General features: G+C 37.2%; 1 protein-coding gene across 8 annotated transcripts in view; it reads left to right on the top strand.

The window, feature by feature from the left end:
- Positions 1-18,140, top strand: part of LOC117421205 (C-terminal-binding protein 1) — a 173,980-nt gene that overhangs the window by 114,071 nt on the left and 41,769 nt on the right. The window contains exon 1 of one of the 8 annotated variants that reach the window (XM_034035303.3): positions 14,471-14,688. The exons of the other annotated variants lie outside the window; for them this stretch is intronic. Within the exon in view, the coding sequence (XP_033891194.1) occupies positions 14,649-14,688 (40 nt within the window). The 5' untranslated portion in view covers positions 14,471-14,648. Of the gene's footprint in view, positions 1-14,470; positions 14,689-18,140 lie in introns of those variants that run through there. 8 annotated transcript variants of the gene reach the window in all.

Below are 18,140 nucleotides of genomic sequence, written 5' to 3'. Positions count from 1 at the left end.
AAAACCAAAAAAAAACATGAAATGTTATTCCTGAATAACATACAGTAAACATGACAGCACAGTGAATTTAAATGGTTCAGGCACAGTTGAATGGTGTGGGCTGTCAGAGTTTCCCATTATTGGCTGCTGCCTGCTGATAGAGACATCAGTTGATAGGGAGGGAAGGGGAACAAGTTACCATCTCTGCAGGAGACCAGAGCTGGAGCCTTCACAGCGAGCCTGGGCTCCCACATCCTGCAATAGGTTAGATAACCATGCAGAGCGTAGTGTCCCTTATAGGAGTGTCCCATAGCGAACGCATAGCAAAGTGTAATAAAACAGAGTGAAAGAATGGTAAAGCAGACTGTAGGTAAGCATTGTAAAGACCAGCGAGGCATGGTAAAGGACATTTTAAAAAGACATGGCAAACTAGGGTGAACTGCGGTAAATGTATAATAAAATATAACCATAGGAAAAGCATGATAAAACTGCAAAAATACTTGGGTAAAATGTTATAAGGGGCCACTGAGTGTTAACATAAAAACAGAAGGTTTGTAGAAAATTCTCTCTCTCTCTCTCTCTCTCTCTCTGTGTATGTGTGTGTATATATATATATATATATATATATATATATATATACAGACGTGCTCAAATTTGTTGGTACCCTTACAGCTCATTGAAATAATGCTTCATTCCTCCTGAAAAGTAATGAAATCAAAAGCTATTTTATCATGTATACTTGCATGCCTTTGGTATGTCATAGAATAAAGCAAAGAAGCTGTGAAAAGAAATGAATTATTGCTTATTCTACAAAGATATTCTAAAATGGCCTGGACACATTTGTTGGTACCCCTTAGAAAAGATAATAAATAATTGGATTATAGTGATATTTCAAACTAATTAGTTTCTTTAATTAGTATCACACATGTCTCCAATCTTGTAATCAGTCATTCAGCCTATTTAAATGGAGAAATGTAGTCACTGTGCTGTTTGGTATCATTGTGTGCACCACACTGAACATGGACCAGAGAAAGCAAAGGAGAGAGTTGTCTGAGGAGATCAGAAAGAAAATACTAGACAAGCATGGTAAAGGTAAAGGCTACAAGACCATCTCCAAGCAGCTTGATGTTCCTGTGACAACAGTTGCAAATATTATTAAGAAGTTTAAGGTCCATGGAACTGTAGCCAACCTCCCTGGGCGCGGCCGCAAGAGGAAAATCGACCCCAGAGTGAACAGAAGGGTAGTGCAAATGGTAGAAAAAGAACCAAGGATAACTGCTAAAGAGATACAAGCTGAACTCCAAGGTGAAGGTACGTCAGTTTCTGATCGCACCATCCGTCGCTTTTTGAGCGAAAGTGGGCTCCATGGAAGAAGACCCAGGAGGACTCCACTTTTGAAAGAAAAACATAAAAAAGCCAGACTGGAATTTGCTAAAATGCATATTGACAAGCCACAATCCTTCTGGGAGAATGTCCTTTGGACAGATGAGTCAAAACTGGAGCTTTTTGGCAAGTTACATCAGCTCTATGTTCACAGATGAAAAAATGAAGCTTTCAAAGAAAAGAACACCATACCTACAGTGAAACATGGAGGAGGCTTGGTTATGTTTTGGGGCTGCTTTGCTGCGCCTGGCACAGGGTGCCTTGAATCTGTGCAGGGCACAATGAAATCTCAAGACTATCAAGGCATTCTGGAGCGAAACGTACTGCCCAGTGTCAGAAAGCTCTGTCTCAGTCGCAGGTCATGGCTCCTCCAACAGGATAATGACCCAAAACACACAGCTAAAAGCACCCAAGAATGGATAAGAACAAAACATTGGACTATTCTGAAGTGGCCTTCTATGAGTCCTGATCTGAATCCTATCGAACATCTATGGAAAGAGCTGAAACTTGCAGTCTGGAGAAGGCACCCATCAAACCTGAGACAGCTGGAGCAGTTTGCTCAGGAAGAGTGAGCCAAACTACCTGTTAACAGGTGCAGAAGTCTCATTGAGAGCTACAGAAAACATTTGATTGCAGTGATTGCCTCTAAAGGTTGTGCAACAGAATATTAGGTTAGGGGTCCCATCATTTTTGTCCATGCCATTTTCATTTGTTTTATTATTTACAATATTATGTTGAATAAAAAATCAAAAGCAAAGTCTGATTTCTATTAAATATGGAATAAACAATGGTGGATGCCAATTACTTTTGTCAGTTTCAAGTTATTTCAGAGAAAATTGTGCATTCTTCGTTTTTTGTGGAGGGGTACCAACAAATTTGACCACGTCTGTATATATATATATAGATATAGATATATATAGATATATATAAACACAGCAGGGAGGGGGTTAAAATCCTCCCTGCATAAAACATGCGCAGGCACATTTTTGTTACTAGTTTATTGTTTTGTTTTATTGTTTAATTAGATTTGTTAATTGTTTTATTATTAATTATCCCCTGCACCTGGTAGTTATTGTTAAATTAGAACCAGGTGCAGGGTATTTAAAGAGTGCAGTCAGTTGGCTCAAGGCTGCTGTGTGGAGAGCCTGCTTGTCTGTGTGCTCAAGCGTACAAATGAAAAGGTTGTGTGTAAAACCCTTTTTGTGTGTTGTTGGAGTTTTGTGTAGCAGGTAAACGGCTTTGCCGTCCTGCAGTATAGTTGAGGTTCCTGCGTGTTTAGTTAGTGCTCAGTAGAGCTAGGTGTTTATTTTGGTTTTTGTTTTGTGGATTAAAAATAGCGCAACCGCGCTTAAAATCCAATTCCTGTGTCCTGGGTCTGTGTTTTAAAGGGGCAACTATTTAAGTTTTAACTGCCTCCAAGTTCACTATACTGGGCCTCTGATTTTGTTAGAACCCTGAAGACTCATAGAACGAAATAAAAGCTGATGTATTTCCTACTCTCCTTTTGGCTGGACTCATCCAACATATTCCTAAACTGCATCCTGTTCCACAGTCCAAAATGTTGTTGGTCAGGAAGGGATTGCACTATTTATACTTTTTTAGTATCCTGCCTCTTCTAAACATTTTAGAATTTATTTCTGATGAATACAGTAACTGGAAATGCTGTGTTATCTAAGATTTAAAGCAATGTGCTAGACAAGTTATCTGATCTTACCTACAGTACTAGTACTGTAGTACACTAACTGTATAAAATATAGGTCAAATCTGACATCTTGTTTTTTTCCTCCCCATGGTAAATCATTTGTATTTGTAATGTATTTTTCTTCAGTCTGTGACGCATGTGTTTGTCGAGATAAGCAGATATTTCAGAATGGCTAACCTGATGGCTGTGTGCTTTTGAAGAAGCTCTTGTATGTTTCCCATGTATTTCCCATGTACAGTGTGGTGGTTGCCAAATACTAAATGAATGAATCTTTGTTTTATTGCTTGCTACCTTATCGAAAAATAAATATTCTGTTTCAGATGTGACAGTTTAACAAGAAATAATAATTTACTTCAGCAGCATGGGGTTAAAATGGATGCCATTTACATTTGCAATTTAACTGTGCATAGTGTCAGTTTAATATTGTTTCTGTATTCAGGTGAAGTGCAATGTGTAATAGTTCTAGGTAATCATTGTGCAGGGTTTGTTTAGATTACAGGATATTAAAAGTGCTTGGGTATTGTCAATAGGCAGGGTACAAATTTTTTTACAGATGCTGCTGAAAAGTAAATTAAACCTGAAGTAGGACTATGTGCAACACAGGACTTCATAATGAAATGTCCTTCTGTGTGAAGTGGCAGTGATTAGGTATATGCTTCTCTCCAATGTGTTTTATGTTTAGTGAACAACAAATATAACAGGCCTTTTAAGCTTTTAGCGAAAGAGCACAAGGAATGAAAATAGCTGCCTTTTATTTGTTCCAGTGCTGGCTGTTGAGTGTCTTGTCATAGAGGAGGCAGGCTGCTGCTAAGAGAGACACTCAGCAGCATAAGAACAATAAAATCAAGGTTCTGGAATGACCTAGTCAAAGTCCCGATCTAAATCCGATTGAGAATCTTTGGTATGAGTTGAAGGCTGTGCACAAGAGAAGTCCTCAGAATTTGAATGAACTGGAACAATTTTGTATTGAAGAATGGTCAAAAATCACTAAAGAATCATGCCAAAAGCTCATTGACAAATATCCTAATCATTTAAAAGAGGTTATTATTGCTAAAGGTGCCTCAGCTAGCTATTAATTTCATTTTCCTTGTCAGGGTATGAATACTTTTGAATTAGCATTTTTGGACATCTATTTCTTGTAACTTTTTCCTCATCCACAAAAGCAAAACTTTTGCTACAAAAGATTTTTCCTATAATAATTTGTTTTTGAAAAATTTGTAGAAATTATACATTTCCATTGGGGTATGTAATCTCTCTCTCTCTCTCTCTCTCTCTCTCTCTCTCCCTCCTCTCTCTCTCTCTCTCTCTCTCTCTCTCTCTCTCTCTCTCTCTCTCTCTGAGTTATACCCCCACAATATATTTTTATTAAAGACCAGAACCCAAGAAAATGCAAAACAAACCATTCTTTAAAAAACTTTTTTTTTTTTAAAGACGTGTGACTTAAAAGAAAAATAAATCCTCCATCTGCATATTTGTTTGTTAAACGAGAAAGAACAACAAACCGTCACATCTCATTGGCTGTGAGTTCCAAGAAGACGGCAGTGGAGTATTCTCATCCTCTAAGAAAAAGAGTAAATAGACTGAAGATAAATGTAGTAATTAGAAAATGTAAAATGTGTAATGTAGAGAACAATCAACAGGCGCATGGGCAATGCATTGTAGACAGAGCACAGAATGAATCGGCTTGCTTTACATACTGTAGCGTAATTAATACAAATCTCAAATACGTTATTGGAGCCCCCATTGCATTTTTACCACTTCAGCATGTCAGTGTAATTATAATGGCACTCAGTGGTGCTGGAGGGAGTGTTTATTATAATTATAGCACAGCTTGGTATATTCATTTGGTTTAATTTCGTTTTCTGTACAGCTACGTAATATGCGTCTGCCACAGGCACCACACAGATTCCCGACAGGGACAGTGACATCTTCTTTATAATAAGTAAAATAACAAACCAACAAAAATATAAAAGAAACAGGAGGTGATGCTGTCAGAATGCAATGTGGACTACAAGCTGCTGCTTTTGACTTTGCTAGTTGCACTGCAGTATAGCCCATTATAAATATGTAACCTACAAGTCAAAATGAAACGGGTTGAATGGGACAACAAACTGTGCCTGTGTCATATAATGTGCTGTAGTAAAATAATAATTGCAGGGTTTCAGTTAAGTTCAAGTAATAATTCAAATAGTTAGTGGGTGGAAAAAATGAGTAATACCACTAGATTATAAAATGCAAATTATTTCTCTTTTCCTTTTAATAAGCAACCATGTAAAGCCCTTTTAATTTGTATACAACTAGCTACAGCTTGTAATTTAGCTGTATTGTGGAAAGTGTCATTTTCATCCACACAGCTTTATAATATAAGATTTAATTACTGTACCAAGCCTGAGTTTGCAGCCCATGTTTTATTCGCCTCCCTTGCTGGGATTCAAAATGTATTTAAATTTGAATGTGACCTTTTATGGTTCTGCCAATATAACTAACAGTCTGGGTGCTTGTTTAGCCTTTTTGAATAGGACCTGCTGTACTGTGTACAGTATGGCATCCCTGGTAATCAGTTTAAATAACTAGAGGTACTACAAGAAAAAACACAGGCAATCATATAAGGTTTATAGACCTAAATTAAACAGCTAAATTCAGATAATTACTTTTCTTGGGTCAGACTGAATCTGCTTAGCAGTGGGTCATCATTTACTATTATTATTATTATTTGTTTATTTAGCAGACGCCTTTATCCAAGGCGACTTACGGAGACTAGGGTGTGTGAACTATGCATCAGCTGCAGAGTCACTTACAATTACGTCTCACCCGAAAGACGGAGCACAAGGAGGTTAAGTGACTTGCTCAGGGTCACACAATGAGTCAGTGGCTGAGGTGGGATTTGAACCAGGGACCTCCTCGTTACAAGCCCTTTTCTTTAACCACTGGACCACACAGCCTCCTCCTTTAGAACATGGCTTATGTCATTTAGATTTTTTTTTGTGTATATATATATATATAGAAAACAATTGAGCGCAAACAGCCAATCAGCTTCTATTTTGCATAGATGCCCACTGGAACGTTGAAGTGCTTAACTGTGAATTACATTTTAAATCAATCAGTGCATAAGTACAGGATTTTTCCCTTAACATTCTAATCTACAACTAATCTTATAACATAAAAGGCTACATAAACATTGATACTTTCTGACGCTGGTCTAGAGACAAGGAAAATCATGTCTGTAACAGGACACCGTAATGAAGACTCAATTCACAGCTACTGGACAGCAAATCAACAGGAAAGACACGATTGGTCCACAATTCTGTCATCAGCTGGATCCAAACAACACCCTTCCTCAAAGCCAGCCAGTCAAACTGCCAACCCTATTTCAGTTCTTTACGCACCAGCCAATCCACTCCCTGCCAGCTTGAAGTTGAAGTTTAGAGTCTGACTCTATACTACACAGACTATTAAACAATCCTACAGTTCATTTATCTGGCAATGTCACAATAATAATAGAAAATGTTTTCTCTATGTGTGTGTCGTTTTTCTATTCTAATTATGTTAGGGACTATTTTCCTCAGCGCAAGGTTACCCAGCAAAATATCAGAAGTTCAAGGTAAATACAGGTTTTTTTTAAAAGAGAAATAAAGAAATAAATCGTTTTCTAATAGCGATAGAGCCCTCTCGACGCGGGCTCTACCGTGTGGTAGATGACCTTGACTTTCGTTAGGGCCCTCGCCTACGACTCGGGATGCATAACTCCAGTCGTGGTCATCTACCACACGATAGAGCCCGCATCGATGGGGTCTATCGCTTAAATATCTATCTATCTATCTATCTATCTATCTATCTATCTATCTATCTATCTATCTATCTATCTATGTCTATCTGGTGACGGTAAAAGTCAGAATACTGGCAAATCTTAAGATTTATTGGTAAAGGTCAACATTTACCATGTAAAGCAGTGTAAATGTCCGAAAAGTAATATATTTCTTCTTAATTCCAGACATTTACCGATAAGCTTCTGTAAATCATAAGATTAACCGGTAAATGTCTGAAAAGCAGTTTATTTCTTCATAGTTCAATACATTTACCACCTTGGTAAATGTTGACAGTTTCCAGTAAAAGTTAAGATTGACCAGATTCAGACTTACTGTAATATATATACAGTCACCCTTGGTTAACTCGACTGGTGGATAACTCGACACCTTCGCTTAATTCGACAGACAGTCTTGGTCCTGAATTCTCAATCTAAAATATATGCATCCTGCCTCTTCATTTTTTAATTCGACACCATGCTTTACTCGTAACTCGACACGTATTAACAATACCAATGGGATAAAACCTATAATAAAGACTAGTGGATACCTCGACACTGTCGTTTCACATGACTCAACTCTGAATGGAAACGGATACATTCACTCCTTCACAACTACCAAGTGCAGCTGGTTACAGTATCAGTGCACTGCGCAATGAGTCAGAAGCAAAAAATGAGTTCTTGTTCAATTGACTTTAAAGCTCAGGTTATTCGGGATAACAAGCTTGTCAGCAGAACTTTCAAAGCACGTGTTTCTGCATGCGAAACAATCGACAATGCTTGATTCTCTATGTGAAACTAAGTTGTTATTGTTTTTGTTCACCGAGTTAATTCTGTGTAATGTACATTTGTTAACTTTTGCTATTTAAGTTGTCTAATTAGACAGTACAAACCAATATCTAAAAGTATAGTCAGTTTGTGCACAGTTTGTGGTTGGATTGTTTTCGTAAAAATAATGCTGTAGTTATTTTATGAATTCCTATTTCAATTGAACTATACGAGTTGTACCGAGTGTAGTGTCCAGAAATGTACTGCTGCCCCTTTAAGTAATGCAGCATAACCAATATTAGCACAAAGGAAGTAAGGTCAAGAACCGGGAGGATTAGACAGTGTGTGGATAGACACCGCCAGAATAGCAGCAGCAGAGTGGTAGATTACTGCAGGAGAATAGTAATAAACATCATTAATGTTAACTAATAAACATGGAAGTTCATGTGAATTGAGACCCACCTGTGCATCTGAATCTTCATTACATGTTTACTAAAGTGTAAGGACATTACACTGAGTTTGTACAGTACTGTCCTGTAACTGATTCATTCACTCCAGTTCTTTAAACCGTTTTCATAAGAACATTTAACTAAAAATAAACTTGTAAATACTGTAATACTATAAATGTGGCATGGCATCCCCGTGGGGTGTGGAGTTCACTGTGGTTAACTCAACACCTTGGATAAGACGACGCTAAATGGCATCCCCGTGGGGTGTGGAGTTCACCGTGGTTAACTCAACACCTTGGATAAGACGACTCTAAATGGCATCCCCGTGGGGTGTGGAGTTCACCGTGGTTAACTCAACACCTTGGATAAGACGACGCTAAATGGCATCCCCGTGGGGTGTGGAGTTCACCGTGGTTAACTCAACACCTTGGATAAGACGACTCTAAATGGCATCCCCGTGGGGTGTGGAGTTCACCGTGGTTAACTCAACACCTTGGATAAGACGACGCTAAATGGCATCCCCGTGGGGTGTGGAGTTCACCGTGGTTAACTGTGTATTATATCAGTGGCGTTGAAGCTGAAAAATGAGCGCATGTGAGAGTTCAGATCGAATTCGATACCGTACAGTATTCCTTACTTCTCCACAGTATACTGTACCAGTCTTCTAAACACTGGGTTAAGTACACTTTTGCTTTTTTTTACCTGGAGATAAGTAGCACATCAAAGCCATATAGCTTATTGTTATTGGGTGTTACTGTAAGTCTCAGTGAAGTGTGGGGATTGCACATTTATTCTACAATTGTCCTGTGTGCACTGTCTTTATCGATCAATAATAGCTTTCTGCATTGCTTTGCAGAAGCTATAATGACATACACACTATTTAATTTTTTTTGTCAGCTTTATAAAGCAACCAGCTCCTGCTGGCCCCCTCGTGGTGTTTTAGTGTATGTGATTACAAAGCAGCATTACCACTAAGGTGGAGCCTTGTTTTGTAGCAGCGGTTGAAAAGGAACTTTGTGGTTTAGAGCAAATGGTTCTTGTTGCAATAAATCAACAGGAAATGTTATATAACAAGCCCCTTTTTAAACTCTGTTTCAAATGCTGTACACACCCTTGATTTATTTTAAGTTAGTGAAAGGGGGACTGTGGCACAACTTTGTTTATTTTTTTTCCTCAAGAATGAAAAGTGCAGGCAGATATGGATAAAAAAAAGGAAAAACAAATTCTACATGTGTTTCTGTTATATAAAAAAATCAAATGTTACCTTTTTATTGATGTGTTTATTATTAGTATAAGTAGACTTTTATATATTATAGACAATGTTGTACATACAATATCTGATAGTGTTCATGGACATTTTTTGTATTGTACTTTGCTACATAGAGGACCTGGTTTCTTCCCAAGCATCTGACTCTAAACCAGCGGTGTAGTCGAGCTGGAACGTGCTGGAACATTCTTCCGCTACTGTTTTCTATAGGTAGCAGTGGTGTAATGCACTTTATGGAAATACTTGTAGAAATGTATGTGGTACTAGAAGTTCAGTATACAAGTTATAGATTTAGGACTACACCACTACTCAACATCCTGACATCAAACTCTCCAGACTTAAGAAACGCAGTTCAGAATATGCGTTAACTTGATTAGGTTCTGCAGCGTTTACCGCCCTCAGCTTTGCCTCAGGGTAATGAAGTGCCTGAGCTAATGATTACTTCACCCCTTGTTCACAGCAGGGGCTCTAATCAATCAATCAATCAATCAATCAATCAATCAAAGAACCATTTTGTATTCTGCTAATACACCAGGCAGCCTTTTATAAGTTAATGATGTTATTGATTATGTTTTTTAAAGGGCAGATTAAGTCTGTGTTCATAATGGGTCCCTAGAGGGTCTGACGAAAGGAACTGAGTGCACTTGCAAACTGCCTTGTGAGCCAGCATTAATGTAGGTCCAGTACTGCCCAACACAGTAAGTGGATTGTGGTGTCATGCTGATGAGGGCTGAGAAACATTCACAGAGGCCTGGAATCAGCAGATAATGTACCTCCATAGTAAAAAGCCCGCACCTGCTGTATACACCAGGATATCCATTTCCTGTCCTTTGTTCTTACCACCTTAAAGAAAAGGTGGTGCAAAAACAGTGCCCTTGATGGCAGTGGCCTTTTACACAACCAATGCTCTCCAGTCAGGGTTCTCCTCAGTCCTTTTCAGCCGGGCGGTCCGCCTGGCTGAAAAAAACCCGATCCGCCCGTCTTGCAGATGCTACGGGGACTTTAACAATAAGGATGGATTGCGCGTCTAGCAGACTAGTTAGATCAGTTGCGCGTTGCTGTTTGAAAAAAAATCTTAGAACCACATGACGGCTGTGTTACGTCTTGACACAACATTTAACCAATCAGAGAGTTGAAGGGGCGGGTTTTCTGTGTTAAGCACTTTGAGGGGCTAAAACGTTAAAAATGACTTTTAAAAAATAAACAATTATTTTCAAGCAAAAATAGTGACAATGAATGCAGGAGGTCAAAATAAGCCGGTGATCGGCGCAATCCACCACCTAATACCATATTTGCGCCGGCTACTTTATTAAAAAAATATTACGATTATTTTCGGGTATTATCATTCAGTCCATTTTTTGTCGTATTATTGTACTGTAAGGTGATATGTAGTACATAACAGCTATACATATGCACCAAAAAACAAAACAAAAAAAAGCGTATGCCTTTTGTTGTGATATCGTAACAATATGTACCCAGGTGCTTGAGAGATATTAGGGGTTCATTTATAGAGGCTGTATGCCTTTAAGAAAAAAGTCGTGATGGGATATCAGCTGTTGTCAGCTGACATACAAATGCTTAAGGGCAGAGGTGTGGGATTATTACACTGCGGTTTCATGTAACAGTTATGATGATTAATAAATGTGTGTGAGTACTGTTGTGTTTAAAAAAAATGATTAAAATGAACAGTTGCATTCAAAAAATGTAGACTATCGAAAAACAAAAATAGGCATTAACAAAATGACTTGAAAACTTAACATAAAGAAAACAATTTAAATAAGCTCAATAATTAAGCTAAAAACGAAATTTAAAGGTTACCGTTTTTTTTTTTTTTTTTTTGTTTTTTTTTGGTAACTCCAATAAACCACCGTTCTCTTTCCCCAGTCAAATCGTAGAGTGCCTAAATATGAACCGTAATTTACCAGAATAAAAAAAACAGTCATGAAAAAGAAAATGTAGGACACAAAAAAGCGCAACCAGATATATTCAACGAAAAACAACACATTATTGAAATTCGTTGTCGTATTATATTTTAAAGGTAAAAGGCAAGTTTATTTTTCCGTTAAAAGTGCTCCCGGCTATAATGTTCTGCCAATACGACTGTACATACTCCCGTGGAGAACCCTGCCTGTGGTTTACTGTTGTGTTGGTATATATATATATATATATATATATATATATATATATATATATATATATATATATATATATATATATAAATACTGTACTTGATCAAACAAATAAATAGAAACTACTGTACAGTGGTGTGACAGAGGCTTATCCTGTCTGTCCTAAGCTGTGGGGTCAAACATAGAAGCGATGTGTTTTTAAATCTAGAATAACTCTCCTGCAGATTGTCTTGTTTATTTATTTGTTTGTTAAAGTAGAAACGGGCTGCTCTTTATTTTTGCTGTAGGCAGTACTTAGCCAGCCTGGCAGCCTGTGTGTTAATCAAACACACAGCGAGTGTGATTTCAGAAGTCTTCTTCACACCTGTGTTCAGGAAACCAAATAGACTGCTCCTTTGAGGGTAGTGCTGAGAGAGCGTGGCTTGCTCTGGCGACTATTTTTAAATGTTTGCTCTACAATAATCAGAATACAGTGTAAGTCAAAGCCAAATGTTTTTAATTAAGAGCCCAAGAAGTGAATCTCTTGCTCAAATTGAGATTGCCATGGACCTTCTATTCATGCATGAATTGAGGATCTGTTCATGTTGAAGATTAGCTTGTAGGTGAACAGTACAAAGCTCTTTGAACGGGCAGTTTTAAATGGAATGGTGCTAGCTTCAGTAATAATTTAAGATTAATTTGCTTTGGGATAACGTGTTAAAAAGTACAAACAGATTAAATTGCTATTGGTACCTAATGTTGTTAAAGTGTAAGTAGAATAAAGGGAAACTATGATAGTTGCACTAAGGCTGCATCCACACTGGACAGAGTGACGCTAGTGAGGCGAGCGAAGTCGCCGACTCAATCCACACCAAACACGACTTGGAAACGATCGAAAAGACTGGAAATAAATACATGACCCTGCCCGTGCATTCGTATTGGTCATACTAGAGATGGGCTGTCCCATTACAAAATAGGGCTTGTTTTGATAAAAGGTTACCACCCTGACCTTCGGCAACTCCGTAGTAAAATAAAGGTTGGACTAAAATCTATAGATCAGAGTTACTGAACATCCCTATATATCCAACAGCAGTATTGTTGTTATTATTATTAGTAGTAGTAATTGTACAGATGTAGTCGTAGTATTTTTGTGGTACCAGTAGTAGTTGTATTAGTCTGATTTGAAGCCCATTACATCTACATTTTATAAATACAACTTACAGCAGTCTCAGTTGTGTTTCTTTACAAATTCCTTCTTTGATCCATGTTTATTAACAAGTATTTTAAAGTGCAACATTATTATTATTATTATTATTATTATTATTATTATTATTATTATTATTATTATTATTATTATTATTATTGTTTTGTTGTTGTTATAATCTGTGTTATGGCAGGTCACCACTTACCTCGTATTATTATTTACTGTAATTTAGCTTTTCCTTTTAAAACAGTCCTGTGAACTTGACAGAAAATGCTTTATAAATATGGCCATAATCTTCAAAACTATGTGTGAGCTTGGTAATGTTGGGATGTTGCTGGGTTTGTTTTACAACATATAGAATAATCACCACCTGCAAGCCACATTGTCTTTCTTCTGGATGTCTTTGTAGTCGTTCCATTTGCAATCATGTAATAATGGATGCTGCTGCACCTCATAAATTCACTTTTCGTCATCCCATGATTAACTTGTTTTGAGGCATGACTTGTTTTCAGGTGTGTGTTTGACATGTGTCAAGGGTGTTAACCTTGCTTCTGATTGGTCAGTTTCATTCCAGTCGCGCAACAAAAAAAAAAAATAGAAACAGGTTCTATTTTGGCGACACAAAATTTTCTGGTGCTGCGCTTAAAATATTGGTTAGGGTTCACTTTTACAGCTCCTTTTAAGGTTCAACGAAGTCCCCCCTAATACTTCTTTGTTCTAGATTAAATACATTCAGTTATTAGCCTATCTTCATAGCTCATTCCCTTTAAGCCCTGTGATTGTTTAGAAGTCTTCCTCTGGAGTGCAATATACAATTCTATAGGTGTCATTTGTTTATGTAGACATGTTAGTGACAGTTGCATGATTGAGATACAGTATGGCACCACGTTTTTTGAAGCAGTTCCTGTTCTGTCCCCAGCATTATATTTACTGTAACTAGTGTGTGGTTTATTTTTTTATTAAGTGCGATTATTTTAAAAGATAAAAACAACCATGTTTATGACTAATTCTTAAACCCTTTTGGTTGCTCACAACTGAAAAAGGTGTCAAACCAAGTTAAGATGTAGTCTGTAGATACTGTGTAAATACAATGTCAAATAGAAAATGCTACCTGTTTTGTTGCATGCTCAATTTCGGATATCCAAAGGATAATCCTGTGAGTCGTCCCTCGGCAGGGGTTTCCAATATGTACAGTCTGTCTGACCCTGACCTTGTGCTCCGACCCTCGGTTTTCTATTCCCTTGAATCCCTGCTTGGTTACTGTAGTTCAGACTTTCCCAAATGGTCAGCAGGCCTCTACTGCTACTTTAGGAGTCGGTGGGGTGTGGTGGCGATCTCAAAGTGAATCTGACAAGACTGAACCACAACCTTGGCTGTGTGGAGTACTGTAAATGAGACACTGCAGTGTTTGTGTGCTTTGATAAATGATTATCGTAAAGTTCCCTGTCTCTGTCTCCAGACAACTGGCTTAATGAGATTTTTACATCTCAAGTGGTAACTTGCTTTTACATTGACAAAGAATTCTGTTACCAGTTTATGCAAATACCGTGTTTATTTATTTTATTTATTTATATATTTTTAATTATGGCTCACTGCCATCTGTTTGCATTTATTTATTTTTTTCAATCAGGCTATTTTGTGCAATTTCTTTTCCCTTTTCACAGAGCCTTCTGCCAGAATCAATTTTGAGTTGGCTAAGCTCCACCTCTATAAAGCTTCTCCTCCTCCCCCCCTCCCTCTCTCCCTCTCTCCCTCTCTCCCTTTCACAGGCAGCCGCACTTGGTTTCTGTGTGGGGGTGTGTGTGCGCGCGTGTGTGTGTGATACAGAGTGTGTAGCTCGGAGTGAGCACGTATGTGTTACTTAGGGGTTTGTAAAAAAAATTGAAGTGGCCGCCATATGCCAAGGATCTTTTTTTTTTTTTTTTTTTTTTTTGCATTCCTTGCTGAAGTGTGGCATTTTTAAAGGGGGACAAGCCAAACAACTAAATGGGGAGCTCTAATTTGCTGAACAAAGGCATGCCTTTAGGTAAACATTTTCACTTTTAATTCTGCATGGGGCTGTGGGATCTAGCGTACTGTATGCACAGATTTTTTTGTACATAATGTTCGTGCTTCCCCTCCCCCCAAAAGCACTCTCCTCTCTCTCTCTCTCTCTCTCTCTCTCTCTCTCTCTCTCTCTCTCTCTCTCTCTCATATATCAACTGTACAAATGAAGGTCTGCATTTATTTATTTTTTATAATGATTTTCTTTTATTTTTATGATTTTTATTCTTTATTCATTCATTCATTTATTTATTTATTTATTTATTTTTTAATTTTTTTATTTTAGTGAGTAAATCAAAATGATATCCTGGCTGCCTTAGCTATTGAGCTGCTTTTCTTAACCTGGTTTAAATCTGTGCAATGTTATAAAATACGAGAACAGCAAAGAGACGATGGTGCTGGTTTTGAGCCTGATTGTTGTGCGATACTCTGGCTCTGCTTGCGCTGTAAATTGTGGTATAACAGGGTTTACTTACTCTGGTCTGCACTTGTTGGTTTTATATTAGTTACTCCTGTCAGTGCATTGGTTTGTTGCTGTATTCTCTATGCATTAAGAAACATCTTTCTTTTACTTAGTGGTTGTTACTTATATTACAGTTGACGGCCTGTACAAGTTTTGCCAAGCAAACTCCCCTCCCCCACATAGTCCCTGTGTTCAGTTTTATATCTACAGTAGGGAAAGACTGTGAGTCAAGCCTAAGAAAGCATGTGGCATGTGTAGTCATCCTTAACCCAGTTATGCCTTCAGCTGCTTATTTATCACTAGCCAGATTGTACAGTATAGCTATGGCCAAAGGTTTTGCATCATCCTATATAATTAACTAATTTTGCTTCATAAAGTCGAATGAAACCTGCTGAATAATGTTGTGTTAACATATTGAGTTAAATACTGCTTTGTAGTTTTCCAATATTTCACGAAAAACTGCCAAAAATTGAAAAATGTGACGCTTAGAAATCTAACCATGAAATACTATACTACTATTATGGCTTCCGGTAGACTCTTGCAATATCATTTTGCAGTTTCTTTGATTTAAAGAAAGTTAAATAAAAGATCTAAATTATGTTCTATAGTTTTTTTCTTTTCTTTTTTTTTTAATTGTCTCTCAATCTTAAAATTCTAGGTGATGCAAAACATTTGGCAATAGCTGTACAGTAAACGCAGCTTGTCAGAAATGCAAGGTTCTTAAATATATAAGAGGGGTAAATAAAATTATTATTTCCACATTTGACTCCAAAAGTACTAAAGTCAAAGGCTACTGGGTACATCTGATACACCACTTGTACCCAGTTAAACTGTTTATTTTACCAACATGAAGAATGCTTGCTTTGATTTACTCTGTTAACTGTGAGGGAGTTTCTCCTGTATAGTATAACCATGTCTGTTGCAGAACCTGGCTCTTTAGCATACAGTAGTAGCAACCGTTGGTTCTGTGACGTGAGAGGCTGTCTTCTGTGGGCTGTGTTACAGAGATGTTGAAATTTGTAACTGTGGGGAGGTTTGTAGGTTGTCAATTCTTGTTACAGCATGTAAGGTACTTTTACACAATGATGCATTCTGTAGTGTTTTAATTTCCCCTCCACACACCGCTTCCACAGTAAAGGCTAATCTGTTGTCTTTTGCGGTGCTGTGCACAGCTAGAACTGTTGAGATAAACAGCTGTCCTAGCCCTGTATCTTTCAAGAGAAAGGATCTGCAGCATCCTGCTTTTGTGTTTGGACTGGTAATACCTGGACAACAGCCCCAAGCGTCACAGTATCCAGTCAAAGTGTGCACTGAATGCCTTTTATTGGAAACCTTCATCATCACAGGTCCAACAGAGTAATGCAACGTGCTGTTTTGTACTGATGTGATTTTGCGCAACAGAAAACCTTGTCCTGTTTCTGTCCACCATATTTTTATTTATTTATTTATTTACACAGACAACGAGAAAACCGTCATCAGGAGGAAGGTTACGAGAATTATTTTGTTTTTTAAAATCTGAACTTAAGTATTGCACCCAAAAATTACAGGATTTGGCATTTCCCAGTGCTCACTAAAATAACAATAGAATATCCTGGAGCCAGAAATACACTGATAACATCTCCATTTTACAATACTGTAGCTATAATGTTTCCAAAATGGAGAAATTAAACTTTTGAAAGAAAAAAAAAAGCAAGACATTTACAGTGATGATGCAGAAAGAAATCTGTTCAATAAATTATATATATATAATCGGCTGAATATGGATGAAGGACTTGTAGTCCGAAACGTCCCTATATATATATATAATCTCTATATATCTTTATATGTACATGTTCAATGTTATACTGAGGACACAACCTTTATATTTATGTAAAACCTGATGACACCACAGCTATTTCAGCCTCACTAGTGTCTTACTAATACCAAAAGCTGGATGCCTCAAAATTTCTTGCAATTGAATTTGGATAAGACAGAAGTTTTGCTGTTAGGTTCTCAGCAACTAGAGCTTGCAAATTCCTTAAAAATAGTTGGGCAACCTGATCTGTAATATAAAATCTGAAGTGAGAAATTTGGGGTTTACATTGGATTCTGATTTTGAGTTTTGAGGCTTGTATTTGAAAAATTACTGAAGTGTATTTTTATAATCTACGAAACATTACCTAAAATGAGGTCTTTTGTTTCCTTGTCTGATGCTGAGAAGTTAATTCCTGTTTTTGTTTAATCTCGACTTGACTATTGCAATGCTTTATTTGCTGGCCTATCGCATCATGCCTTACTGCGTTTGCAGCTTGTTCAGATTGCAGCTGCCAGGGCTCTCACGAGAACAAAGAAACTGTCTCATATACTGGAACTGGCATCTAGTGCATGTTAGAACTTATTTTAAAATCTTACTATTTACAGATAAAGCACTAAATGCCTGGCACCGTTATACCTAAGAGAGATTGTGTACCCATATAAACCTCCACACATTTTGAGGTCAAACACTGGCCTTTTGTGCCTCTCAAAGGTAAAATTGAAAAGGAGAGGAGTAAGTGCATTTAGTTATAAAGCCCCCAGATTGTGGAACTTGATGCCCTTTTCTATTAGAGATGCTGGCTGCTCAGTATTTTAAAGCCAAGATTAAAGTCTTAGCTACTTTTATAGTTTTGTCGTTTTAACCTGACTTACACATATAATTGTTTTTATCTATTTTATTAGTATATTTTTGTAATTTTGTGTTTTATTTATCATTCTCATTAATTTCCTGTTATCTTATTTTTTTTTTAAACTTATTCTTATTTATTGATATTATTGTTATTATAATTATTTATTGTTATCTTGTATTTTTAACTACTTTATTTTTTTTAACATATTTCTTTCTGTTTTAGCAGCACTTAGAGATACTGTGGTATGAAATGTGCTACATAAACGAATACTTTGAGATTATTAATCTATATTTAACAGACAGCAGTTAAATTGAACATGGTTTTATC

Source organism: Acipenser ruthenus, chromosome 1 (assembly GCF_902713425.1).
Source record: "Acipenser ruthenus chromosome 1, fAciRut3.2 maternal haplotype, whole genome shotgun sequence".
NCBI lineage: Eukaryota > Metazoa > Chordata > Actinopteri > Acipenseriformes > Acipenseridae > Acipenser > Acipenser ruthenus.
This window is presented reverse-complemented; position numbering and strand designations above follow the sequence as displayed.